The sequence below is a fragment of the Bombina bombina genome, chromosome 4, assembly GCF_027579735.1.
Source record: "Bombina bombina isolate aBomBom1 chromosome 4, aBomBom1.pri, whole genome shotgun sequence".
Lineage (NCBI taxonomy): Eukaryota > Metazoa > Chordata > Amphibia > Anura > Bombinatoridae > Bombina > Bombina bombina.
This window is the reverse complement of record NC_069502.1, coordinates 255,225,444-255,252,807: the sequence shown is the minus strand read 5'-3', so window position 1 is coordinate 255,252,807 and position 27,364 is coordinate 255,225,444. Positions and strand designations below refer to the sequence as shown.

Here is a 27,364-nt window from a genome sequence, read left to right as displayed (position 1 = left end):
TGTACAGAGGGATAAAGAGAGAACTAGCTTTTATCTCTGTCAGTGGTAAAAGCATAAGAACCAATGCTATTGCTCTTTACATCAGTAATACGTTTAAATAAAAAGAGAGAAGTGCTCAACAGCATAATAGCTTGTTCTATGGTTAGTTACCACCCAAGAAGCAGCCTCTTTTTGCTCAACATGTGCCTTTCACAGAGAACTTTCTTGTAGCATATCAGTCTGATCCTGACTTAACAGTACAGTCCAGCCCTGAAATACCAGGCAATCCCTCTCTGAACGAGAGAAACGACAAGGCTGCACCTTACTGACAAGGCCCAGAGAAGGCCGAAACGATCGTCTGGGGTTGCCGTTTTCCTTGTTTAGAGGAGAATTGTCTGGTATTTTGGGGCTGAACTGACCATATTGGCGGGATCAGACTGATATACTACAGGAAAGTTTTCCTCTGTGAAAAGCACAATTGGGCAGAAAGAAGCTACTCCCAGGTGGCAAACGGGCCATAGAACAAGCTATTGAGCTGCTGTTTGTTCCTGGCAGACTGCTTCACTTTCTATTTTGCATTAGTAATAAGTTGTTCCTTATATTTGTCAATTTATCATTTCAAATGACAGTATCAAACTCCAAGCCCATAAAGGCAGATTTCTACAGGTTTACAAAGCTAATATATAAAATTCTACAAACATCTATATACAAATATCAATCCTTCAGGCCGGGTTTGATGAATGCTATAATATAAATGTGTCCGGATATGAAAATTACTGCTAGTCTGATTAAATGTTCCTCTGAGCTCGTGACATCACACAGACAAGCAAATTAACAATTTGAGAAAGCCACGCTGTGGCGAAACATGGTGGCGCAGAGCTAGTTTTAATGCAATAAGCAAAACTTTTTAATTTGCAGGGTGTTGTTGGTTGTTCAATGTACCAAGGTTAATAATATAAGCATTGACCCTCGATGGCTGGCGATAAATAGCCAAGAATATATGTGATAATCAATATATAGTGGGCAGCAATCTAATTATACTTAACCTTTACCTTACCCGAACAGCAGCACTAATATTACATAAGGTTAATTGTTATAATCGAGTATTAGCATAAGAGAACATTAGTATCGTTTAGTAGCGTGTTGTTTAATTTAAAATCAAAGCGGTTCACTTGATATTCCAAGGAAGTTATACAATAGAGTATATACCTGTTATTGTCTATATAAGCAGATTAATATATTCATAGCAATCTCTTGCTACCTTGACACACAGGATACCTTAAGTGGTTTACCGAGTCATTAACAGTACACGTAGACAAATAAATCTGCAGTATTTTTCTGCAGTTGTGACACATTTGGCATTATAAGTATTTATATATATATATATATATATATATATATATATATATATATTTATATATATATTTTTAGGTTGCTTTTAGTAAGGGGGCACTTTTACTTGTGTGTGGATACCATATGAATTGATCCTACGCTTAATATTTAGTGACCCAGTTTCTGTATTTGATTTACATTTGGACTGCTGGTTCTATGAACTAACTGACTAATTTTTGGGGACTTGAAAAATATAATACACTGTGAAAGAATTACCACTTTGAAAGACTGTATATTCATATTGATCCATTTAGGATTTTGGTGTGTACGTTTTACTTTATTGATGTGTTTTGATTTGATTTGTTTAGGTTTTAGATCTGTTTAGTACTGTGTGATTTAGCCACACTATACGTCCTCTGTTATATTTAATCTTTCACATGAATAGTGCGCCTTGATACTAATACAGGTAGCCCTCAGTTTACGCCGGGGTTAGGTTCCAGAAGGAATGGTTGTAAATTGAAACCGTTGTAAATTGAAACCCAGTTTATAATGCAAGTCAATGGGAAGTGAGGGAGTTAGGTTCCAGGCCCCTCTCAAAATTGTCATAAGTAAAACCTAATACATTATTTTTAAAGCTTTGAAATGAAGACTTTAAATGCTAAACAGCATTATAAACCTAATAAAATAATCACACAACACAGACTTCACTTGCATTTTTCTGCAAACAGTTCTTTCTATGCATTCCAATCTGGACTGATTTATAGACAGGAAGATCTTGTTCCTTTGAAATGTGCTTGATAGCTAAGGTCTGGTTAAACTGATTAATTTCAGCTTGCTTGGCTTTGCTGCAACACAAGCAAACAGCTCCACCTACTGGCTATTTTAATAAATGCACTGCTTCTCAATGCTTTTCAATAGCAGTCAAATGACTGGAAAAAAAGGTTGTTATTCTGAAACGGTGTAAATTGAACTGTTGTAAACCGAGGGCCACCTGTATATAGATAGATAGAGAGAGAGAGAGAGAGAGAGAGAGAGAGATCGATCAGTGTGGAAGAAGGGCACTCTCAGGATTTGTATAGAGAAGAATATTTTCTTTATTCTTAGAACATTAATACATGGTCGACGTTTTGGCCCTCAGTTGGGCCTTCATCAGGACAGGTATGATCTTTAAATTGCCGAGTGGCAGTAATCATAGATCCAAACAGGCGAGTCATATACATATATATATATATATATATATATATGTAAATATCTGCTACCGACAGTGCAAACAGGCCAATATATTTGTAGGAATTCCCTTCATTCAAGGTATAGGAAACAAAGATTTACCTTAAAGGGACACTGTACCCAAAAAACATAATTTATGTAAGAACTTACCTGATAAATTCATTTCTTTCATATTAGCAAGAGTCCATGAGCTAGTGACGTATGGGATATACATTCCTACCAGGAGGGGCAAAGTTTCCCAAACCTCAAAATGCCTACAAATACACCCATCACCACACCCACAAATCAGTTTAACGAATAGCCAAGAAGTGGGGTGATAAGAAAAAGTGCGAAAGCATAAAAAATAAGGAATTGGAATAATTGTGCTTTATACAAAAAAATCATAACCACCACAAAAAGGGTGGGCCTCATGGACTCTTGCTAATATGAAAGAAATGAATTTATCAGGTAAGTTCTTACATAAATTATGTTTTCTTTCATGTAATTAGCAAGAGTCCATGAGCTAGTGACGTATGGGATAATGACTACCCAAGATGTGGATCTTTCCACGCAAGAGTCACTAGAGAGGGAGGGATAAAATAAAGACAGCCAATTCCGCTGAAAAATAATCCACACCCAAAATAATTTAAATTTTATAATGAAAAAAACTGAAAATATAAGCAGAAGATTCAAACTGAAACAGCTGCCTGAAGAACTTTTCTACCAAAAACAGCTTCAGAAGAAGAAAACACATCAAAATGGTAGAATTTAGTAAAAGTATGCAAAGAAGACCAAGTAGCTGCTTTGCAAATCAGATCAACCGAAGCTTCATTCCTAAACGCCCAGGAAGTAGAAACTGACCTAGTAGAATGAGCTGTAATCCTTTGAGGCGGAGTTTTACCCGACTCAACATAAGCATGATGAATTAAAGATTTCAACCAAGATGCCAAAGAAATGGCAGAGGCCTTCTGACCTTTCCTAGAACCGGAAAAGATAACAAATAGACTAGAAGTCTTTCGGAAAGTCTTAGTAGCTTCAACATAATATTTCAAAGCTCTAACTACATCCAAAGAATGCAATGATTTCTCCTTAGAATTCTTAGGATTAGGACATAATGAAGGAACCACAATTTCTCTACTAATGTTGTTGGAATTCACAACCTTAGGTAAAAATTCAAAAGAAGTTCGCAACACCACCTTATCCTGGTGAAAAATCAGAAAAGGAGATTCACAAGAAAGAGCAGATAATTCAGAAACTCTTCTGGCAGAAGAGATGGCCAAAAGGAACAAAACTTTCCAAGAAAGTAATTTAATGTCCAATGAATGCATAGGTTCAAACGGAGGAGCTTGAAGAGCCCCCAGAACCAAATTCAAACTCCAAGGAGGAGAAATTGACTTAATAACAGGTTTTATACGAACCAAAGCTTGTACAAAACAATGAATATCAGGAAGAATAGCAATCTTTCTGTGAAAAAGAACAGAAAGAGCAGAGATTTATCCTTTCAAGGAACTTGCAGACAAACCTTTATCTAAACCATCCTGAAGAAACTGTAAAATTCTCGGAATTCTAAAAGAATGCCAGGAAAAATGATGAGAAAGACACCATGAAATATAAGTCTTCCAGACTCTATAATATATCTCTCTAGATACAGATTTACGAGCCTGTAACATAGTATTAATCACAGAGTCAGAGAAACCTCTTTGACTAAGAATCAAGTGTTCAATCTCCATACCTTTAAATTTAAGGATTTGAGATCCTGATGGAAAAAAGGACCTTGCGACAGAAGGTCTGGTCTTAACGGAAGAGTCCACGGTTGGCAAGAAGCCATCCGGACAAGATCCGCATACCAAAACCTGTGAGGCCATGCAGGAGCTACCAGCAGAACAAATGAGCATTCCTTCAGAATCTTGGAGATCACTCTTGGAAGAAGAACTAGAGGCGGAAAGATATAGGCAGGATGATACTTCCAAGGAAGTGACAATGCATCCACTGCTTCCGCTTGAGGATCCCTGGATCTGGACAAATACCTGGGAAGTTTCTTGTTTAGATGAGAGGCCATCAGATCTATTTCTGGAAGTCCCCACATTTGAACAATCTGAAGAAATACCTCTGGGTGAAGAGACCATTCGCCCGGATGCAACGTTTGGCGACTGAGATAATCCGCTTCCCAATTGTCTATACCTGGGATATGAACCGAAGAAACTAGACAGGAGCTGGATTCCGCCCAAACCAGAATTCGAGATACTTCTTTCATAGCTAGAGGACTGTGAGTCCCTCCTTGATGATTGATGTATGCCACAGATGTGACATTGTCTGTCTGAAAACAAATGAACGATTCTCTCTTTAGAAGAGGCCAAGACTGAAGAGCTCTGAAAATTGCACGGAGTTCCAAAATATTGATTGGTAATCTCACCTCCTGAGATTCCCAAACCCCTTGTGCCGTCAGAGACCCCCACACAGCTCCCCAACCTGTAAGACTTGCATCTGTTGAAATTACAGTCCAGGTCGGAACAAAAAAAGAAGCCCCCTGAACTAAACAATGGTGATCTGTCCACCACGTCAGAGAGTGTCGTACAATCGGTTTTAAAGATATTAATTGAGATATCTTCGTGTAATCCCTGCACCATTGGTTCAGCATACAGAGCTGAAGAGGTCGCATGTGAAAACGAGCAAAGGGGATCGCGTCCGATGCAGCAGTCATAAGACCTAGAATTTCCATGCATAAGGCTACCGAAGGGAATGATTGTGACTGAAGGTTTCGACAAGCTGATATCAATTTTAGACGTCTCTTGTCTGTCAAAGATAGAGTCATGGACACTGAATCTATCTGGAAACCCAAAAAGGTTACCCTTGTCTGAGGAATAAATGAACTTTTTAGTAAATTGATCCTCCAACCATGATCTTGAAGAAACAACACAAGTCGATTCGTATGAGATTCTGCTAAATGTGAAGACTGAGCAAGTACCAAGATATCGTCCAAATAAGGAAATACCACAATACCCTGTTCTCTGATTACAGACAGAAGGGCACCGAGAACCTTTGTAAAAATTCTTGGAGCTGTTGCTAGGCCAAACGGCAGAGCCACAAACTGGTAATGCTTGTCTAGGAAAGAGAATCTCAGAAACTGATAGTGATCTGGATGAATCGGAATATGCAGATATGCATCCTGTAAATCTATTGTAGACATATAATGCCCTTGCTGAACAAAAGGCAGAATAGTCCTTACAGTTACCATTTTGAATGTTGGTATCCTTACATAACGATTCAATATTTTTAGATCCAGAACTGGTCTGAAGGAATTCTCCTTCTTTGGTACAATGAAGAGATTTGAATAAAACCCCAGCCCCTGTTCCAGAACTGGAACTGGCATAATTACTCCAGCCAACTCTAGATCTGAAACACATTTCAGAAATGCTTGAGCCTTCGCTGGATTTACTGGGACACGGGTAAGAAAAAATCTCTTTGCAGGAGGTCTTATCTTGAAACCAATTCTGTACCCTTCTGAAACAATGTTCTGAATCCAAAGATTGTGAACGGAATGAGGGCCGCACCTTCATGTGTACTTTGGAGCTGGCTTTGATTTTCTAAAAGGCTTGGATTTATTCCAGACTGGAGATGGTTTCCAAACTGATACCGCTCCTGAGGATGAAGGATCAGGCTTTTGTTCCTTGTTGTGACGAAAGGAACGAAAACGATTATTTGACCTGAATTTACCTTTAGACTTTTTATCCTGAGGTAAAAAAGTTCCTTTCCCTCCAGTAACAGTTGAGATAATAGAATCCAACTGAGAACCAAATAATTTATTACCCTGGAAAGAAAGGGAAAGCAGAGTAGACTTAGAAGACATATCAGCATTCCAAGTTTTAAGTCATAAAGCTCTTCTAGCTAAAATAGCTAGAGACATATACCTGACATCAACTCTAATGATATCAAAGATGGCATCACAAATAAAATTATTAGCATGTTGAAGCAGAATAATAATGCTATGAGAATTATGATCTGTAACTTGTTGCGCTAAAGCTTCCAACCAAAAAGTTGAAGCTGCAGCAACATCCGCTAAAGATATAGCAGGTCTAAGAAGATTACCTGAACACAAATAAGCTTTTCTTAGAAAGGATTCAATTTTCCTATCTAAAGGATCCTTAAAGGAAGTACCATCTGCTGTAGGAATAGTAGTACGCTTAGCAAGAGTAGAGACAGCCCCATCAACCTTAGGGATTTTGACCCAAAACTCAGATGGCACAGGATATAATTGCTTAAAACGTTTAGAAGGAGTAAATGAGTTACCCAAATTATCCCATTCCCTGGAAATTACTTCAGAAATAGCACCAGGAACAGGAAAAACTTCTGGAATAACTACAGGAGATTTAAAAACCTTATCTAAACGTTTAGATTTAGTATCAAGAGGACCAGAATCCTCAATTTCTAATGCAATTAGGACTTCTTTAAGTAAAGAACGAATAAATTCCATTTTAAATAAATATGAAGATTTATCAGCATCAACCTCTGAGACAGAATCCTCTGAACCAGAAGAACCACTATCAGAAACAGAATGATGATGTTCATTTAAAAATTCATCTGAACAATGAGAAGTTTTAAAAGACTTTTTATGTTTACTAGAAGGAGGAATAACAGACATAGCCTTCTTAATGGATTTAGAAACAAAATCTCTTATGTTATCAGGAACACTCTGAGTATTAGATGTTGACGGAACAGCAACAGGTAATGGAACTTTACTAAAGGAAATATTATCTGCATTAACAAGTTTGTCATGACATTCAATACAAACAACAGCTGGAGGAACAGCTACCAAACTGTGAGGATTTATTATATGATTAATGTGAACCCAGTTGTATCTACTCCACTCAGTCTCACACCAAACCTAGGTACCTTGATAAACTAGGAACCTTATTCTGCTCATTGACTGAGGGTGACCTGTTTAGGTCAAAAGTAAATTACAACTAACTTTAGTTGCTGGAGATATGCACAACAATGTGAATGTGCTAATACTCTCCTAATTAATATAATAGCTATTGCTAAACAATAAATAATCTCTTTGGATATTGAATAGATTATAACTTTATGTATTTGAAGCTCTGTTAGTATCTCTTTAAATAGAATGTAGCTTATCACTCTGGTACAATGCTTGAATGTTCAGGTTAGTATAGTTCATATGCAAACTTATTTATGAATACAGCAGGATTGTTATGGCATTATATTGTATGCAGAAATAACCAGGTTATATGCAGAAGATGTTAAGCATGCAAACTTTCCATTAGTAACGTATATGTATCAGATTGAATTGTTAGTCTATACAGTCTTTGGAACATATGATATTAGCGTAACTTCGGCAATAACTTTATGTTAAGTACGATACCCATCACTTCATGACCAGCGTGTGCTTGTGGAGTCTTTGCTAGCTAGCAATAAGTTGTCCTGAGAAGCAGTGTAGAATCCGGCAACAGAGAGGAGCTGCGACACTGACTCCCGGAGTGCTGATGACGTCAGACGCCGAACTACTGCAGACACGCTGTATGTCAGTTAGCGTTTCAGAATAAAGTATGCTGTCCTGTGATTGAAAAGAACTTTGCAGATATAAAGTTAGTAAACAACTTGATGAAAATAGAGAGAGCTTCTTGAAAGTTATGATCTCTCCTCATGCGAATCAAATTACCAAGCATAGTTGAATTAGAGAGGAGGGCTTATAAAGGCATAACGGTCATGTGATATTATGTTTAAAGGGACAGTCAAACGTGGAAAACATGAAGTATAGAGATTGAGAATTACTGTGATATGACAGGACACCCCCCTTAACGATCTGCTCCGCAGATCAGGGTTTGGGACGGTCTGGATGTCTGCGATGAAACAGAGATACCAATCTAGGGGCTGATAAATTAGTGGATGGTTCCCAAGAATCCTCTTCTGATGTATAATTTTTCCACCGGACTAAATACTGTAGAGAATTCTTATAGAATCTAGAATCCAAAATGGAATCAACTTCATATGATACTTCATCCTCAATGAGTGTCGGAACTTGAGTTGTCAAGACTTGATCTCTGACTGGAACATAAGGTTTCAAAAGGGATACATGAAATGTTGGATGTATCTTAAAAGAATCTGGTAGTTGTAAAGTGACAGCATTAGCATTAACAATCCTAATAATTTTGTAAGGACCAATAAACAGAGAACCAAGCTTTTTACTGGGAATGTGAAGCTTCAAGTGTTTAGAAGACAACCAAACTAGATCTCCCACCTTATAATCAGGAGATTTCGTTCTCCTTAAGTCATAATAACGTTTTTGCTTTTCTTGAGATTGTAGTAAAATCTGTTTTAGTTGAATGAATCCTTCAGCAATCGTATTCACAGTGTCATTTACCAAAGGACAAGAACTTTCTGATCTTTGAAGAAGATGATAAGAGGGATGAAACCCATAGTTAATGAAAAATGGAGTTGTATTGGTAGATGAATTAATGGTGTTATTATAGGAGAATTCAGCAGTAGGTAGAAGAGAAGACCAGTTGTCTTTCTGAAATGTACAGTAGCATCTTAGATATTGCTCTAAACTCTGATTAGTCCTTTCGGTCTGACCGTTTGTTTGAGGATGGTAAGCTGAACTCAAACGGCGATCAATATGCAAACTAGAGAAGAGTTGTGTCCAAAATCGAGAGGTAAATTGTGTACCCCTGTCAGTCGTAATAGATTTAGGTAACCCATGCAATCTGACAATATGTTTGATGAACAATTCTGCTGTTTCTGAAGCTGTTGGCAAAGTGTGAATAGGTATAAAATGTGCCATTTTTGAAAAGAGATCCACAACAACCAGGATGACTGTGTTGTTAGAAGAGGGAGGTAGATCGACAATGAAGTCTAGGGCAATATCTTGCCAAGGTCTGTCAGCGATTGGAAGAGATAAAAGTAAACCATAAGGGTGAATTCTTTGAGATTTACATTTGGTACATACAGCACACCCTTGTATGTATTGTTTTACAGACTGAATCATATGTGGCCACCAGAAATCCCTTTGAATTAAATGAAGAGTTTTCTTGAAACCAGGATGTCCTGAAAGTGGAATATCATGTGCCATAGCTAAAATGTCATTCCTAAGAGATTCTGGAACATACAGTGCATGACCATGGTAGAAAAATCCATCATTACCTTTATGAATCCTAGAATCATTTATCAATGGATCATTCTGTTGTTGTTCTTTGAGAATAGATGTTTTCCCCACTAAGAGGCCAATGAATTTTTCTGGTGGTATTATTGAGTTTAGTTCAGAACTCTCAGTTAATGGAGTTGAATATCTAGATAGAGCATCTGCCTTTGTATTTCTTACTCCTGGACGATAAGTGATTAGAAAATCAAATCTAGTAAAGAATAAACTCCATCTGACTTGTCTGGAAGAAAGACTTTTATTAGTTTTTAGATATTGTAGATTACGATGATCTGTAAATATGATGATTGGAAATCTTGCCCCTTCTAGTAGATGTCTCCAAAATTCGAATGCAGCCTTGATGGCTAGAAGTTCTTTTTCCCCAATTGGGTAATTAATTTCGGCCGAATTCATAACCCGAGAATAATATGCGACAGGATGAAGCATGTTGGTAGAAGAATCTCTTTGAGACAGAATGGCTCCTATTGCAAATTCGGATGCATCTACTTCTAATGTATATTGTTTCGATGGATCTGGGAATTGTAGGATTGGAGCGGTAATGAAACTATGTTTGAGAGCATTAAAAGAATCATCTGCCTGTTGGTTCCAGTGGTATTTGTGGTTCTTTCGGGTGAGTAGTGTGAGAGGTTTTGCGATAGTAGAGAAACCTTTAATAAATTTTCTATAAAAATTTGAGAATCCTAAGAACCTCTGGAGCTCTTTCTTATTTTTTGGAATAGGCCAGTTAGTGATAGCTTGTACTTTGTTGTCCTCCATGGATATTCCTTTTGGTGAAATATGATACCCCAGGAAAGAAATAGTATCAGAATTGAATATACATTTTTCTGCCTTAACATATAAGTTGTTCTGTCTTAATCTTGAAAGAACTGTTCTGACATGTTGTATGTGATCCTCTTTGGAATTTGAATAAATGAGAATATCGTCCAAATAAATTACAATGTATGTGTCAAGTAAATCTTTGAAAACATCATTAATGAAAAACTGAAAAGTTGCAGGTGCATTGCACAAACCAAAAGGCATGACACAATACTCGTAGAGACCATACCTAGTACGAAAGGCAGTTAACCATTCATCACCTTTGCGAATTCTAATTAAATTATATGCACCTCTTAAATCCAGTTTGGTGAAAATGGTAGCACCCTGTAACCTCTCTATGAGTTCTGGAATAAGAGGTAAAGGATATCTATTTTTTATTGTACAGTTGTTCAGTTGTCTATAGTCAATTATAGGCCTGAGACTGTTATCTTTATTCTTCACGAAAAATATCCCGGCACCAGCTGAAGATGTAGAAGGCCGAATAAAACCTTTCTTTAGATTTTCCTCAAGATATCCTTTGAGATGAAGCAGTTCTGGTTCAGAGAGTGGATATATACGACCATAAGGAATTTTACTGTTTGGTTTTAAATCAATAGGACAGTCGTAAGGTCTGTGGGGAGGTAGAGATTGAGCCTCAACCTTATCAAAAACATCATAAAAATCTGAGTACTCTGTTGGTATATTTGTCATATCTACCTGTAATATAGTTTGTGATTGTGTACAGTGTGTTTTACAATATGGTGAGTCGAAGGAAATAGTACCACTATTCCATGAGATGGTTGGTTGATGTTTCTTTAGCCATGAGAGTCCTAGAATTATGGGGTACAAAGGAGAATGAATAACATCGAAGGTACACAATTCAGAGTGACCAGATGGAAATGTTAATGATAATGGAACTGTATGATGGGTAACAGGACCTGAATTGATAAAAGAACCATCAACGACTCGAATAGGTAATGCAATTAATTTTTTAATTATAGGAATCTTGTGATTTTCAACAAAAGATGAATGAATGAAATTATTAGTTGCTCCTGAATCGATTACCACCTGGGCTTTAAGTTGATGTTGATCCCACTGTAGACAAAGAGAAAGAGTATAGTGAGATGAGTTTTTTATAACAGTCTCATTTAAATGAGCTATCTCTTGCTTACCCTTTTTTGATTTTAACAGAATTGGACACTCCTTTACTCCGTGGTCCTTAGCAGCACAATATAAACAAAGATTATGTTGTCTTCGTCTAGCCTTTTTTTCCGGTTTAAGAGGACCTTTGACAAAACCTATCTCCATAGGCTCATCTGTTGATCTGACAGTGGGAACTGAATGAGAGCTATAGGCTTTCTTGGTAGATAATTCTGATGACCCTCTTTCAATCTTCCTTTCCCTCAAACGACGATCAATAGATATAGACAAGGTCATAAGATTTTCTAAGTCCTTAGGAATAACCACACGTGCCAATTCATCTTTTAGAGCATCCGCTAATCCAATACGGAATTGGTTTGTCAAAGCTGGGTTATTCCACTGTGTGTCAGGTGCCCATCTTTTGAAATCAGTTATATATTCTTCTACAGGGCGTCTACCTTGTCGCAAATGTCTGATAGAATTTTCTGCTGAAGCTTGCTTGTCATGATCTTCATATAGTAAAGACATGGCATTAAAAAATGATTCTAATGAGTTTAAGATAGGATCTTCTTTCTCATAGTATGCATTAGCCCATGCTTTGGCTTCACCAGTGAGATAAGAAATTACAGTTAGAACTTTAACTTTCGGTAGGATAGGTTCTTGGTTTCAATGAAAATAATAAAGTACATGAATTTTTGAAGTCTCTAAATTGAGTTCTGTCTCCAGAAAATCTCTCAGGTGGACATATTTGTGGCTCAGGGGAAACAAGAGGTGATGGTAAAGTTTGAGCAGGTACATGATCCCTAATATATTTTCGTAATTCCTGATTTTCAACTTGGAAGTCCCTAAGACCCTGGATCATTATATCCATATTTTGAGAAAGGGTTCCAACACGGTTGGATAATTCAGTAACATCCATTATAGATACAAGTGGGTTAAGGGAGGCTTGTATCTACTCCACTCAGTCTCACACCAAACCTAGGTACCTTGATAAACTAGGAACCTTATTCTGCTCATTGACTGAGGGTGACCTGTTTAGGTCAAAAGTAAATTACAACTAACTTTAGTTGCTGGAGATATGCACAACAATGTGAATGTGCTAATACTCTCCTAATTAATATAATAGCTATTGCTAAACAATAAATAATCTCTTTGGATATTGAATATATTATAACTTTATGTATTTGAAGCTCTGTTAGTATCTCTTTAAATAGAATGTAGCTTATCACTCTGTTACAATGCTTGAATGTTCAGGTTAGTATAGTTCATATGCAAACTTATTTATGAATACAGCAGGATTGTTATGGCATTATATTGTATGCAGAAATAACCAGGTTATATGCAGAAGATGTTAAGCATGCAAACTTTCCATTAGTAACGTATATGTATCAGATTGAATTGTTAGTCTATACAGTCTTTGGAACATATGATATTAGCGTAACTTCGGCAATAACTTTATGTTAAGTACGATACCCATCACTTCATGACCAGCGTGTGCTTGTGGAGTCTTTGCTAGCTAGCAATAAGTTGTCCTGAGAAGCAGTGTAGAATCCGGCAACAGAGAGGAGCTGCGACACTGACTCCCGGAGTGCTGATGACGTCAGACGCCGAACTACTGCAGACACGCTGTATGTCAGTTAGCGTTTCAGAATAAAGTATGCTGTCCTGTGATTGAAAAGAACTTTGCAGATATAAAGTTAGTAAACAACTTGATGAAAATAGAGAGAGCTTCTTGAAAGTTATGATCTCTCCTCATGCGAATCAAATTACCAAGCATAGTTGAATTAGAGAGGAGGGCTTATAAAGGCATAACGGTCATGTGATATTATGTTTAAAGGGACAGTCAAACGTGGAAAACATGAAGTATAGAGATTGAGAATTACTGTGATATGACACAAACGTTTACAGCAGATACACTTAGCTTTGGTAGCTCCAGCACCAGGCAGCGATTTTCCAGAAGTATCTTCTGACTCAGTTGCAACGTGGGACATCTTGCAATATGTAATAGAAAAAACAACATATAAAGCAAAATTAATCAAATTCCTTAAATGACAGTTTCGGGAATGGGAAAAAATGCCAGTGAACAAGCTTCTAGCAACCAGAAGCAATAAATAATGAGACTTAAATAATGTGGAGACAAAAGTGACGCCCATATTTTTTAGCGCCAAATAAGACGCCCACATTATTTGGCGCCTAAATGCTTTTGGCGCCAAAAATGACGCCACATCCGGAACGCCGACACTTTTGGCGCAAAAGAACGTCAAAAATGACGCAACTTCCGGCGACACGTATGACGCTGGAAACAGAAATTTTTTTTTTGCGCCAAAAAAACATAATTTATGCTTACCTGATAAATTTATTTCTCTTGTAGTGTATCCAGTCCACGGATCATCCATTACTTATGGGATATATTCTCCTTCCCAACAGGAAGTTGCAAGAGTTGCCATTACCAGTCATTCGACCGAAAACATGCAGAGAAAGGAAAACCATAGGGTGCAGTGGTGACTGTAGTTTAATGGAAAAATTACCTGCCTTAAAGTGACAGGGCGGGCCGTGGACTGGATACACTACAAGAGAAATAAATTTATCAGGTAAGCATAAATTATGTTTTCTCTTGTTAAGTGTATCCAGTCCACGGATCATCCATTACTTATGGGATACCAATACCAAAGCTAAAGTACACGGATGATGGGAGGGACAAGGCAGGTACTTAAACGGAAGTTACCACTGCCTGTAAAAAACCCTTTCTCCCAAAAATAGCCTCCGAAGAAGCAAGGTATCAAATTTGTTAAATTTGAAAAAGTATGAAACGCAGACCAAGACTCCGTCTTGTAATCTGTTCAACAGAAGCCACATTTAAAAAAGGCCCAAGTGAAAACCACAGCTCTAGTAGAATGAGCTGTAATCCCTTCAGGAGGCTGCTGTCCAGCAGTCTCATAAGCTAAATGAATTATGCTTTTTAACCAAAAAGACAGAGAGGTTGCTGAAGTCCTTTGACCTCTCCTCTGTCCAGAATAGACAACAAACAAGGCGAATGTTTGATGAAAATCTGTAGTAGCTTGTAAGTAAAACTTTAAAACACGAACCACGTCCAAATTGTGTAATAGACGTTCCTTCTTTGAAGAAGGATTAGGATACAAGAATGGAACAACAATCTCTTGAGTGATATTCTTGTTAGATACCACCTTAGGTAAAAACCCAGGTTGGTACACAGGACTACCTTATCCGTACGGAGAACCAGATAAGGAGAATCACATTGCAACGCAGATAACTCGGAGACTCTATGAGCCGAGGAAATAGCTACCAAAAAGGAACTTTCCAAGATAGAAGTTTGATATCTATGGAATGAAAAGGTTCAAATGGAACTCCTTGAAGAACCTTAAGAACCAGCTTTAAGCTCCATGGCGGAGCAACATTTTTAACCACAGGCTTGGTTCTAACCAAAGCCTGACCAAATGCCTGAACGTCTAGAATACCTGCCAGACGCTTGTGCAAAAGAATAGACAGAGTAGAAATCTGTCCTTTTAAAGAACTAGCTGACAACCCTTTTCTCAAAATCATCTTGGAGAAAAGATAATATCCTGGGAATCCAGACGTTACTCCATGAGTAACCCTTGGATTCATAACAATAAGATATTTACACCATATCTTATGTTAAATTTTCCTAGAGACAGGCTTTTATGCCTGTATTAAGGTATCAATTACTGACTCGGAGAAGCCATGCTTTGATAACATCAAGCGTTCTGTCTCCAGGCAGTCCATCTCAGATTAGTTATATTTAGATGGTTGAAAAGACCCTGAGGTAGAGGGTCCTGTCTCAGAAGCAGAGACCGTGGTGGAAAGGATGACATGTCCACCAGATCTGCATACCAGGTCCTGCGTGGCCACGCAGGCGCTGTCAAAAGCACCAAAGCACTCTCCTGCTTGATCTTGTGCAAACCCCTCCGGAGGGAATTCCCACTCCCCCGGATGAAAAGTCTGACGACTTAGAAAATCTGCCTCCCAGTTCTCAACACCTGGGATAGGGATAGCTTTTAGACAAGAGTGAGTCTCTGTCCAGTGAATTATTTTAAGACTTCTAACATTGCTAGGGAACTTCTGTTCCCCCTTGATGGTTGATGTAAGCCACAGTCGTAATATTGTCCGACTGAAATATGATGTACACAAAGTTTGTTAGCCTTTTAAGCTCTTTTAGCGCTTACTCTCACCTTTTCATATTTGAAATATGATGTACCTCAGAGTTGCTAACTGAGGCCAAGTCTGAAGAGCATGGAATATCGCTCCCAGTTCCAGAATATTCATTAGAAGGAGGGTCTCCTCCTGAGTCCACTATCCCTGAGCCTTCAGGGAGTTCCAGACTGTATCCCAACCTAAAAGGCTGGTATCTGTTGTAACAATTGTCCCATCTGACCTGCGGAAGGTCATACCCTTGGACAGATGGACCCGAGATAGTCACCAGAGAAGAGAATCTCTGGTTTCTTGGTCCGGATTTAACAGGAGAACAAATCTGTGTAATCCCCGTTCCTCTGGCTGAGCATGCATAGTTGCAGTGGTCTGAAATGTAGGCGTGCAAACGGTACTATGTCCCTTGCCGCTACCATTAAGCCGATTACATTCATGTACTGAGCCACCAAAGGGCGCGGATGGAATGAAGAACACGGCAGAAATGTATAAACTTTGACAACCTGGACTCCGTCAGGTAAATTTTAATTTCTACAAAATCTATCAGAATCCCTAGGAGGGAAACCCTTGATATTGGGGATAGAGAACTCTTTCCTTGTTCACTTTCCACCCATGCGATCTCAGAAATGCCAGTACTACGTCCGTATGAGACTTGGCAACTTGGATGTTTGACGCCTGTATCAGGATGTCGTCTAAATAAGGGGCCACTTCTATGCCCCGCGGCCTAAGGACCGCCAAAGTGACCCCAGAACCTCCATAAAGATTCTAGGGGCTGTAGTTAACCCAAAGGAAAGAGCTACAAACTGGTAATGCCTGTCTAGAAAGGCAAACCTGAAAAACCGATGGTGATCTTTATGCATCGTAATGTGAGGATAAGCATCCTTCAAATCCATTGTAGTCCTCTATTGACTCTCCTGGATCATAGTTAAGATGGTACGAATAGTTTCCATCTTAAATGATAGAGTTCTAAAGAATTTGTTTAAGATCTTTTAGATCCAAAATAGGTCTGAAGGTTTCCTTTCCTTGGGAACCACAAACCGATTTGAGGAAAACTGTGTCCCTGTTCCTCTATTGGAACTGAATGGGTCACGTACACAATGCAAGAATGTCTCTTTCTTTATCTGGTTTGCAGATAAATGTGAAAGGCAAAAACTCCCCTTTTTTGGGGGGGGGAAAGCTTTGAAATCCAGAAGATATCTCTGGGGTATAATTTCCAATGCCCAGGGATCCTGGGCATCTCTTGCCCACGCCTGGGCGAAGAATGAAGTCTGCCCCCTATAGGATCCGTTACCAGATAGGGGTCCGTTCCTCATGCTGTTTTAGAGGCAGCAGCAGGCTCCTTGACCTGCTTATCTTTGTTCCAGGTCCGGTTGTCTCCAGACCGCCTTGGACTGAGCAAAAGTTCCCTCTTATTTTGCCTTAGAGGAAGTTGATGCCACACCTGCCTTGAATTTTCGAAAGGCACGAAAATTAGGCCTTTTTTGTCCCTTGATTTGGACCTGTCCTGAGGAAGGGCATGATCTTTTCCTCCAGTGATATAAGTAATAATCTCCTTCAAACTAGGCCTGAATAGGGTCTGCCCCTTGAAGGGAAGTTAAGTAGCTTATTTATTAAAGTCACGACAGCTGACCATGATATAAGCCATAGCGCTCTGCGCGCCAGTATAGTAAAAAACAGAATTCTTAGCCGTTAGTCTAGTCAAAGGAACAAAGGCATCAGAAAACAAAGGAATTGGCTAGCTTAAGTGCTCTAAGCTTGTCAAATATATTCATCCAATGGAGCCTGTAAAGCCTCATCAAGAGACTCAAACCAGAACGCCGCAGCAGCAGTGACAGGAGCAATGCGTGCAAGGGGCTGCAGGATAAAACCTTGTTGAATAAACATTTTTTATCCATTGGATCTAAAAAAGCACAACAGTCCTCGCCAGAGGTAGTGGTACGCTTAGCTAGAGTAGAAACTCTTCTCTCCACCTTAGGAACTGTCTGCCATAAGTCCCGTGTGGTGGCAACTATTAGAAAACATTCTTCTAAAAAATAGGAGGGGAAGAGAACAGCACACCTGGTCTATCCCATTCCTTATGAAAAATTTTAGTAAACCTCTTTAGGTATTGGAAAAACATAAGTACACACCAGCACTGCATATTATTTATCCAGTCTACACAATTTCTCTGGCACTGCGATTGTACACATTCATTCAGAGCAGCTAAAGCCTCCCTGAGCAACAAGTGGAGGTTCTCAAGCATAAATTTTAAATGTAGAAATATCAGAATCAGGTTAAATCATCTTCCCTGAGTCACAAATATCACCCACAGACTAAGCATATTGTGAGGTAGTATCAGACATGGTTCTTAAAGCGTCTGTATGCTCTGTATCTACCCCCAGAGCTGTTTTGCTTTCCTTTAATTTCAGGTAGTCTGACTAATACTGCTGCCAGTGTATTATACACAACCTTTGCCATGTCTTGTAAAATAAACGCTATGGGCGCCATTGATATACTTGGCGCCATTTGAGCGTGAGTCCCTGGAGCGGGAGTCAAAGGGTCTGACACGTGGGGAGAGTTAGTCGGCATAACTTCCCCCTCGACAGAATCCTCTGGTAAAATAAACGCTATGGGTGCCCTTGATGTACTTGGCGCCATTTGAGCGTGAGTCCCTAAAGCGGGAGTCAAAGGGTCTGACACGTGGGGAGAGTTAGTCGGCATAACTTCCCCCTCGACAGAATCCTCTGGTGATAATGTTTTTAAATACAAAAAATGATCTTTATTGTTTAACATGAAATCAGTACATCTGGTACACATTCTAAAATGGGGTTCCACCATGGCTTTAAACATAATAAACACAGAGCCTCCTCTATGTTAGACATGTTAGAACTAATAAAGAGACTAGTAAGCTTGGAAAACACTTTAAATCAAGTTAACAAGCAAATATAACAAACGTTACTGTGCCTTTAAGAGAAACAAATTTTGTCAAAATTTGAAAAACAGTGAAAAAAGGCAGTAATTCAAACGAAATTTTTACAGTACATGTAATAAGTTAACAGAGCATTGCACCCACTTGCAAATGGATGATTAACCCCTTAATGCAAAAAACAGATAAAAAAAAAAAAAAAACGACATTTTTTTAAACAGACACAACAAAACTGCCACAGCTGAGCTGTGGATTACCTTCCCTATAACTGTTTCTATGCAAAATTTAAGCCAGCCATGTGGAAAAATTAGGCCCCAATAAGTTTTATCACCAAACATATGTTAAAAAACGATTAAACATGCCAGCAAACGTTTTAAAACACATTCTTATAAGAGTATGTATGTCTATTAATAAGCCTGATCCAGTCGCTATCACTGCATTTAAGGCTTTACTTACATTACTTCGGTATCAGCAGTATTTTCTTAGTCAATTCCATTCCTTAGAAAAATATATTACTGCACATACCTTATTTGCAGGAAAACCTGCACGCCATTCCCCCTCTGAAGTACCTTACTCCTCAGAATGTGTGAGAACAGCAACTGGATCTTAGTTACGTCTGCTAAGATCATAGAAAAAATGCAGGCAGATTCTTCTTCCAAATACTGCCTGAGATAAACAGCACACTCCGGTGCCATTTAAAAATAACAAACTTTTGATTGAAGAAATAAACTAAGTATAAAAAACCACAGACTCTCACGACCTCCTATCTATGTTGAGACTTGCAAGAGAATGACTGGTAATGGCAGTTAGGGGAGGAGCTATATAGCAGCTTTGCTGTGGGTGGACTCTTGCAACTTCCTGTTGGGAAGGAGAATATATCCCATAAGTAATGGATGATCCGTGGACTGGATACACTTAACAAGAGAAAGTCCGCGCCAAGAATGACGCAATAAAATGAAGCATTTTCAGCCCCCGCGAGCCTAACAGCCCACAGGGAAAAGTCAAATTTTAAGGTAAGAAAAAAATGATTGATTCAAATGCATTATCCCAAATAGGAAACTGACTGTCTGAAAATAAGGAATGTTGAACATCCTGAGTCAAGGCAAATAAATGTTTGAATACATATATTTAGAATTTTATAAAAAAAGTGCCCAACCATAGCTTAGAGTGTCACAGAAAATAAGATTTACTTACCCCAGGACACTCATCTACATGTTGTAGAAAGCCAAACCAGTACTGAAACGAAAATCAGCAGAGGTAATGGTATATATATATATATATAAGAGTATATCGTCGATCTGAAAAGGGAGGTAAGAGATGAATCTCTACGACCAATAACAGATAACCAATGAAATAGACCCCGTAGAAGGAGATCATTGAATTCAAATAGGCAATACTCTCCTCACATCCCTCTGACATTCACTGCACGCTGAGAGGAAAACCGGACTCCAACCTGCTGCGGAGCGCATATCAACGTAGAATCTAGCACAAACTTACTTCACCACATCCATAGGAGGCAAAGTTTGTAAAACTGATTTGTGGGTGTGGTGAGGGGTGTATTTGTAGGCATTTTGAGGTTTGGGAAACTTTGCCCCTCCTGGTAGGAATGTATATCCCATACGTCACTAGCTCATGGACTCTTGCTAATTACATGAAAGAAATTTTCTTTCGTGATTCAGATTGAGCATGAAATTTTAAGCAACTTTCTAATTTACTCCTATTATCAAATTTTCTTCTTTCTCTTGGTATCTTTATTTGAAATGCAAGAATATAAGTTTAGATGCTAGCCCATTTTTGGTGAACAACCTGGGTTGTCCTTGCTGATTGGTGGATAAATTCATCCACTAATAAAAAAGTGCTGTCCAGAGTACTGAAACCAAAAAAAAGCTTAGATGCCTTCTTTTTCAAATAATGATAGCGAGAGAATGAAGAAAAATTGATAATAGGAGTAAATTAGAAAGTTGCTTAAAATTGCATGCTCTTTCTGAATTACAAAAGACAATTTTTGGGTACAGTGTCCCTTTAAGTTATACCATCAATATCTATATGGAAATGCAACATACAGTAGATTGACGTTACTATATATTTAATAAGTATCAACACAAAAGAATTACTGATTGTTAGCAAACCGCTACATTTAGCAACTAAATTAGCACAGGATACCTTAAATGGTTTACCGAGTGTATAGTATATATATATATATATATATATATCTGCTACCGACCGTGCAAACAGGCCAATATATTTGTAGGAATTTCCTGCATTCAGGGTATAGGAAACATACTGTAGATTGACGTTACTTGAAAGAGTATATATTTGATAAACATCAACACAAAAGAATTACTGAATGTTAGCAAACCGCTACATTTAGCAACTAAATTATCCTGTACCAAAACCTAGTATGTAAGATATGATTGAACTATACAATAGTGGTTGCGATTACTTGTGTCAAGTCACAAACGTTATTAGCAATCGGACTCTAACTTAAAGTGACGAACGTGTTAATTACTCTATATTAAGTGGAACCCTTATTTTTCCTTTATATTCATTATAAGCTACAATATTTATGATACTACTGTCCCAAAAACAAAATTAGATGGTGACATATATCTCAACTATGGATCCTTTCATCCTAAATTGAAGATTTAATCCCATATACAATTATCCGCACCAAAATACATTTAGTGCGCTGAAAATCACAACCTGACAATCACCCTGTGTTTTAACTTATGTATGTTTGTCTGTGGATATTTTTATTGAATGTCCTAATAAAGGTTATATTTTAAGTAATCAGTGCCTACCACTCCATAAATATAATTCTTATTTTCACTGTTCTAACTCAAAGCCACCCCTCTCTTAGGATTATGAGTGCTATATAGGCGTACACCACTATCAATCCTAGGATTGATTTTTTTTCTTTTTAACCCCTTAATGACCACAGCACTTTTCCATTTTCTGTCCGTTTGGGACCAAGGCTATTTTTACATTTCTGCGGTGTTTGTGTTTAGCTGTAATTTTCCTCTTACTCATTTACTGTACCCACACATATTATATACCGTTTTTCTCGTCATTAAATGGACTTTCTAAAGATACCATTATTTTCAACATATCTTATAATTTACTATAAAAATTTTTTATAAAATATGAGGAAAAAATTGAAAAAAAAAACACTTTTTCTAACTTTGACCCCCAAAATCTGTTACACATCTACAACCACCAAAAAACACTGTGCTAAATAGTTTCTAAATTTTGTCCTGAGTTTAGAAATACCCAATGTTTACATGTTCTTTGCTTTTTTTGTAAGTTATAGGGCCATAAATACAAATAGCACTTTGCTATTTCCAAACCATTATTTTTCAAAATTAGCGCTAGTTACATTAGAACACTAATATCTTTCAGGAATCTCTGAATATCCATTGACGTGTATATATTTTTTTTTAGTAGACATCCCAAAGTATTCATCTAGGCCCATTTTGGTATATTTCATGCCACCATTTCACCGCCAAATGCGATTAAATACAAAAAATCGTTCACTTTTTTACTAATTTTTTCACAAACTTTTGGTTTCTCACTGAAATTATTTACAAACAGCTTGTGCAATTATGGCTTAAATGGTTGTAAATGCTTCTCTGGGATCCCCTTTGTTCAGAAATAGCAGACATATATGGCTTTGGCGTTGCTTTTTAGTAATTAGAAGGCTGCTAAATGCCACTGCGCACTACACGTGTATTATGCCCAGCAGTGAAGGGGTTAATTATGGAACATGTAGGGAGCTTTTAGGGATACTTTTAGCTTTAGTGTAGTGTAGTAGACAACCCCAAGTATTGATCTAGGCCAATTTTGGTATATTTCATGCCACCATTTCACCGCCAAATGCGATCAAATAAAAAAAAAAAAACGTAAAATTTTTTAAAATTTTAGGTTTCTCACTGAAATCATTTACAAACAGCTTGTGCAATTATGGCACAAATGGTTGTAAATGCTTCTCTGGGATCCCCTTTGTTCAGAAATAGCAGACATATATGGCTTTGGGGTTGCTTTTTGGTAATAAGAAGGCCGCCAAATGCCGCTGCATTTCACACGTGTATTATGGCTAGCAGTGAAGGGGTTAATTATGTAGCTTACAGGGTTAATTTTAGCTTTAATGTAGAGCTCAGCCTCCCACGTGAAACATGAGACCCCCTGATCCCTCCCAAACAGCTCTCTTCCCTCCCCCACCCCACAATTGTCCCCGCCATCTTAAGTACTGGCAGAAACTCTGCCAGTACTAAAATAAAAGCTATATTTGGGCTTTTTTTGGCATGTTTACATATGCTGCTGTGTAGGATCCCCCCTTAGTCCCCAACCTCACTGATCCCCCACCAAACAGCTCTCTAACCCTCCCCCTCTGCCTTAATGGGCGCCATATTGGGTACTGGCAGCTGTCTGCCAGTACCCAGTTTAGCAACAAATGTGCCTTTTTTTTTTTTTTAAAAAAATGCCCTTTTCTGTAGTGTAGCTTCCCCCCCCCCCAAGACCAACCCCCCAACCCTTCCTGATCCCTTAGATGTTTATTTCTTTATTTGAAAACATTTTATTTTTAACTTTTAACAATTTTATTTTTCTGTAGTGTAGCGGTTCCCTCCCGCTCCCGCCCCGTGCACGCGCCCCCGCCCGCCGCCCCCAGTGCACGTGCGCGCTCCCGTGCGCGCTCCCGTCCCCCCCGCCCCCCTTCCCTCCACTCGGCACATCCATGGCCGCCCACCCGCCTCCCAGACTTGCTCCCACCCACCAACGATACCGGCCACCGATGTCCGGTGCAGAGAGGGCCACAGAGTGGCTCTCTCTGCATCGGATGGCCAAGGGGGGTTATTGCAGGATGCCTCCATATCGAGGCATCACTGCAATAACCGGAAAGCAGCTGGAAGCGAGCAGGATCGCTTCCAGCTGCTTTCCAGACCAAGGACGTACGCCACACGTCCTCGGTCATTAACTGTATTTTTTTTGAGGACGTGTGGCGTACGTCCTTGGTCATTAAGGGGTTAAAGCAAATTAAGAGGCAATACGACCTATTGCAAGTTACAAAAAGATATCCTATTGTTTTTTTAAAGTGGTCATAATTGTGAGTCAAATAAAAAAAATTTTTTTTACAGATAATAATAAATTCCCCTTAATAATGTTTCATTTTAAAGTATAGCTATTAGGAATATTACCAAGTCTGACCAATTAAAGTGATGGTAAATTCTTCCCTTTATAAAAACAAATCTGGAATGTTAGTGATATTTTAAATGGAGTTTAATTCATCCCTTGTAATGCAGTTGCACTATAACTACTTTTTAACATAGATCTGAAATTCAAATACCCCGCGCTCATCATCCCTTCTGTTCACAAATCCTTATGTAAGGGGCTGAAAAATATCCAGTGCTTATTTGTGTAGGACCTTTCTTAATGACCCCTAAAAGTTATTTTCTTCTATAATTATTAAAGGGACATAAACCCAATTTTTTCTTTCATGATTCAGATAGAACATACAATTTAAAAAAAAACACCTTTCCAATGTACTTTGTTTTCTGGTTATCCTTTGTTGAAAAGCAAGAAGGTAAGCTCAAGTGTCTGCAGCAGGTTTGCATTAGCAAGAGCACTAAATGGCAGCACTATTTCCTGTCATCTAGTGCTCCAGACATGTACATACTACCTATCTAGAAATCACTTCAACAAAGAATAACATGAGAACAAAGCAAATTTGATATTAGAAGTAAATTGGAAACTTGTTTTAAATTGTATTCTTTATCTCAAGCATGAAAGAAAAATGTTGGGTTTCACGTCTCTTTTAAGACCACATAGGTGCAAATATTACCATTATGCATTACTAACCAAAAAAATAATAACCATTTAAATAGGTAGCAGATTTAAATTCAATAAAGTTATCAACAATGTGACCACCAGAGAAGTATTAGTCAATGGTACACAGGGCTATATCAATAGCCTCCTGGAACTGTGGGTTTGTATTAACCATACCCCCATGCACCCTTATAGTTCCCACCAAATATATAGAAAAATCCCTCCACAAAACCAAAAGGAAATATGACCAGCTGTGCACAGCAAGGCCTAAATATACTATTAGCTTAACTAGACAAGTAGTATAGGGTGTCACATGCACAACACTATTGATCACAGTGAGCAATTCTAAAATGAATAAAAAAGTAATAATTTTACAGTACCCTTCTTCATAGGGGTTAATAAATCAACCCTGCGTAATGCGACAGCTCAATTCTGCATAATCTGCATCAATCACCTTATGCATATTTGTACATATTAGCTTTTGTGACTGACTAACTACTTGATGCTATACATATATGTAGACAGACATTACTCAAATACTTAATAAAATGAGGTTACCCTCTCTAAGTCCAAGACTTCGGAGAGTGTCTGTCCTGTCTCTCAGTTCCTTGCTTGTCACTTTAAGAAGCTCTGGACACTTCTCCATCACCTGCAGCACACTGCAAGTGTCTAATCCCATAAACAGCAGCTCTTTGGTGCATGACAGTTTGTGCATTGGCTTTGCTCCTCTTGGTTTCAGAGAAAAAATCCTTTCAGTTTGTTCCTCTGAAAATCCTAAATTGAGCAGTTCCTGTGTGGCAGTTGGTAGACTGGACAGATGCCGCATACATATTCTGGGTCGAGGCAGATAAAGAATATGGCGAAGAAACAGAGATACCTAGATCCAACAGAGAATAAATAGCAAATAACATGAAAAGATTTTGCTGTCCACAATTTAAGAAAAGATTATTGAAAAGAAAAAAAAAAAAAGAAGAAAGCATTATTGTGTATAGTCACTAAAAAGTGAAAGATTATTTTAGGAAACCAGGAAGAATTAAACTTTGGACTAAATCCTACACAAGCCACTGCTGATCATAACTATGCTGCTACATGGTATCAGCCCTGTCACTATAAATACGTGGGGATCAGCCATCGAACTTGAGAAGTTCAAAAGTTGAGTAGCTAAAGCAATTCAGCAATTCCCTAGTAATACCTACAACTAGAACATTTTTGAATAAGACTTAAAACATAATACCAACAGTATATTATGACTGTTGCGGTTACATGAGACAGCCCACAACATACACACATACACATACAGTATATACACGCAGACAATTCCCAACGTAAAGGATAAAAGAGAAATAATTTAATGGGACAATAAACCCAAAACATTTCTTTCATGATTCAGATAGAGAATACAATTTTAAACAACTTTCCGATTTACTTCTGTTATCTATTTTACTTTATTGTTTAGATATCCTTTGTTGAAGAAATAGCAATGCACATGGATGAACCAATCACACAAGGCATCTATGTGCAGCCACCAATCAGCAGCTACTGACCCTATCTAGATATGCTTTTCAGCAAAGGATATCAAGAGCATGAAGCAAATTAGATAACATAAGTAAATTAGAAAGTTGTTTAAAATTGCACGCCCTTTCTAAATCATGAAAGAAAAAATGTGGGTTTCATGTTCCTTTAACCCTATCCCACCCCTTCCAAAACCAGTTTCTCGTTAAATATGATTGAGTTCTCTGTATTCAGCAGGCCAGCAGCACCCCTACAAAGTCACAAAGCTTCTACGCAAGATACGGTTTATGCCCTTGCTGGCAGCAAGTGGCAATTCTAGCAGTCAAGGGATCGCTGTTAATGACCACTAGTAATCTCATTGGCTACAACAGATAACAGCGAACTCCAAGCATAATGTCAAACATGACTTTGCCGAGCACTATAGACGTTTACAGAACCACAAGTAAAAACAACAATCAAGAATAATTTATTTTAGCTAAGTACAACGTGTTAGTTATTGGTGACGTTACCATATTCAGCACTTGCTCAACTCAAAATTACTCCCCTGATCTCTCCGTGCAGTATGAGATGGGCACCACCATATAAAGTCCTCCTTTGTCCTGGAAACAAGGCTGCGCATATTTGTTCCGTTTTTACGCGTTATTTTATTTAGCACCTTTTGATATCTGTTTTTATTTGCTAATTCCCATCCCGCGGTTTTCCGAGATGCGCAGAAAATATGTCGACGTTTTCTACTTTATTTTTATTTATATGTAGAAAAAGTAAAGCATTGCAGCAGTCTACATGTGAAAAACATAAACCCTATTTTGAAATAAAACGGTAGGTTTTTTTAAGTGAAATAAAATAGATTCAAATGTCCTTGATGATAATTCTATTGATGGGACCGAATGTTTTCTCCCTTTTCCCCCAACGAAATGTTTTTACATTGTTGTGTGTTTACTGTATAAGCATTAGTTTTTTTTGAACCATTATACTTTTATTCTGTTTGTTTCTAAAACTTAAAGGTTCTCGGGAGTCAGGGAAATGAAAGCCCAATTTTTTTTATTTTGTGATTGCAGACAGAAAATACAATGTAAAAATCTGGAAACATGTAACTGCTGTTACTTTAACCCCTTCTAGACAGACGGGGGCTACGGTGCAAGATTGAAACCAAGTTCCGATAGTAAACAACACAGAAAACAGGAAGTCACATGACCCTCACTGTATCACGTGACTTCAACATTGCTGATTGGCTACTGGGGGACTGCCAGCATTGTTAAAGGGGCAGTATACACTCATTTTCATATAGCTGCATGTAATAGACACTACTATAAAGAATAAGA

At 38.2% G+C, this 27,364-nt stretch overlaps 1 protein-coding gene across 1 annotated transcript in view; it reads right to left on the bottom strand.

Moving 5' to 3' along the window:
* Positions 1-26,670, bottom strand: part of MTERF4 (mitochondrial transcription termination factor 4) — a 32,325-nt gene extending 5,655 nt beyond the window's left edge. Inside the window, exons 1-2 of the mRNA XM_053709903.1 lie at positions 26,552-26,670; positions 25,089-25,407 (exon numbers count right to left, since the gene is read on the bottom strand). Coding sequence (XP_053565878.1) covers positions 25,089-25,407; positions 26,552-26,554 — 322 coding nt within the window. The 5' untranslated portion in view covers positions 26,555-26,670. The remainder of the gene's footprint in view (positions 1-25,088; positions 25,408-26,551) is intronic.
* Positions 26,671-27,364: the final 694 nt, after the last annotated feature.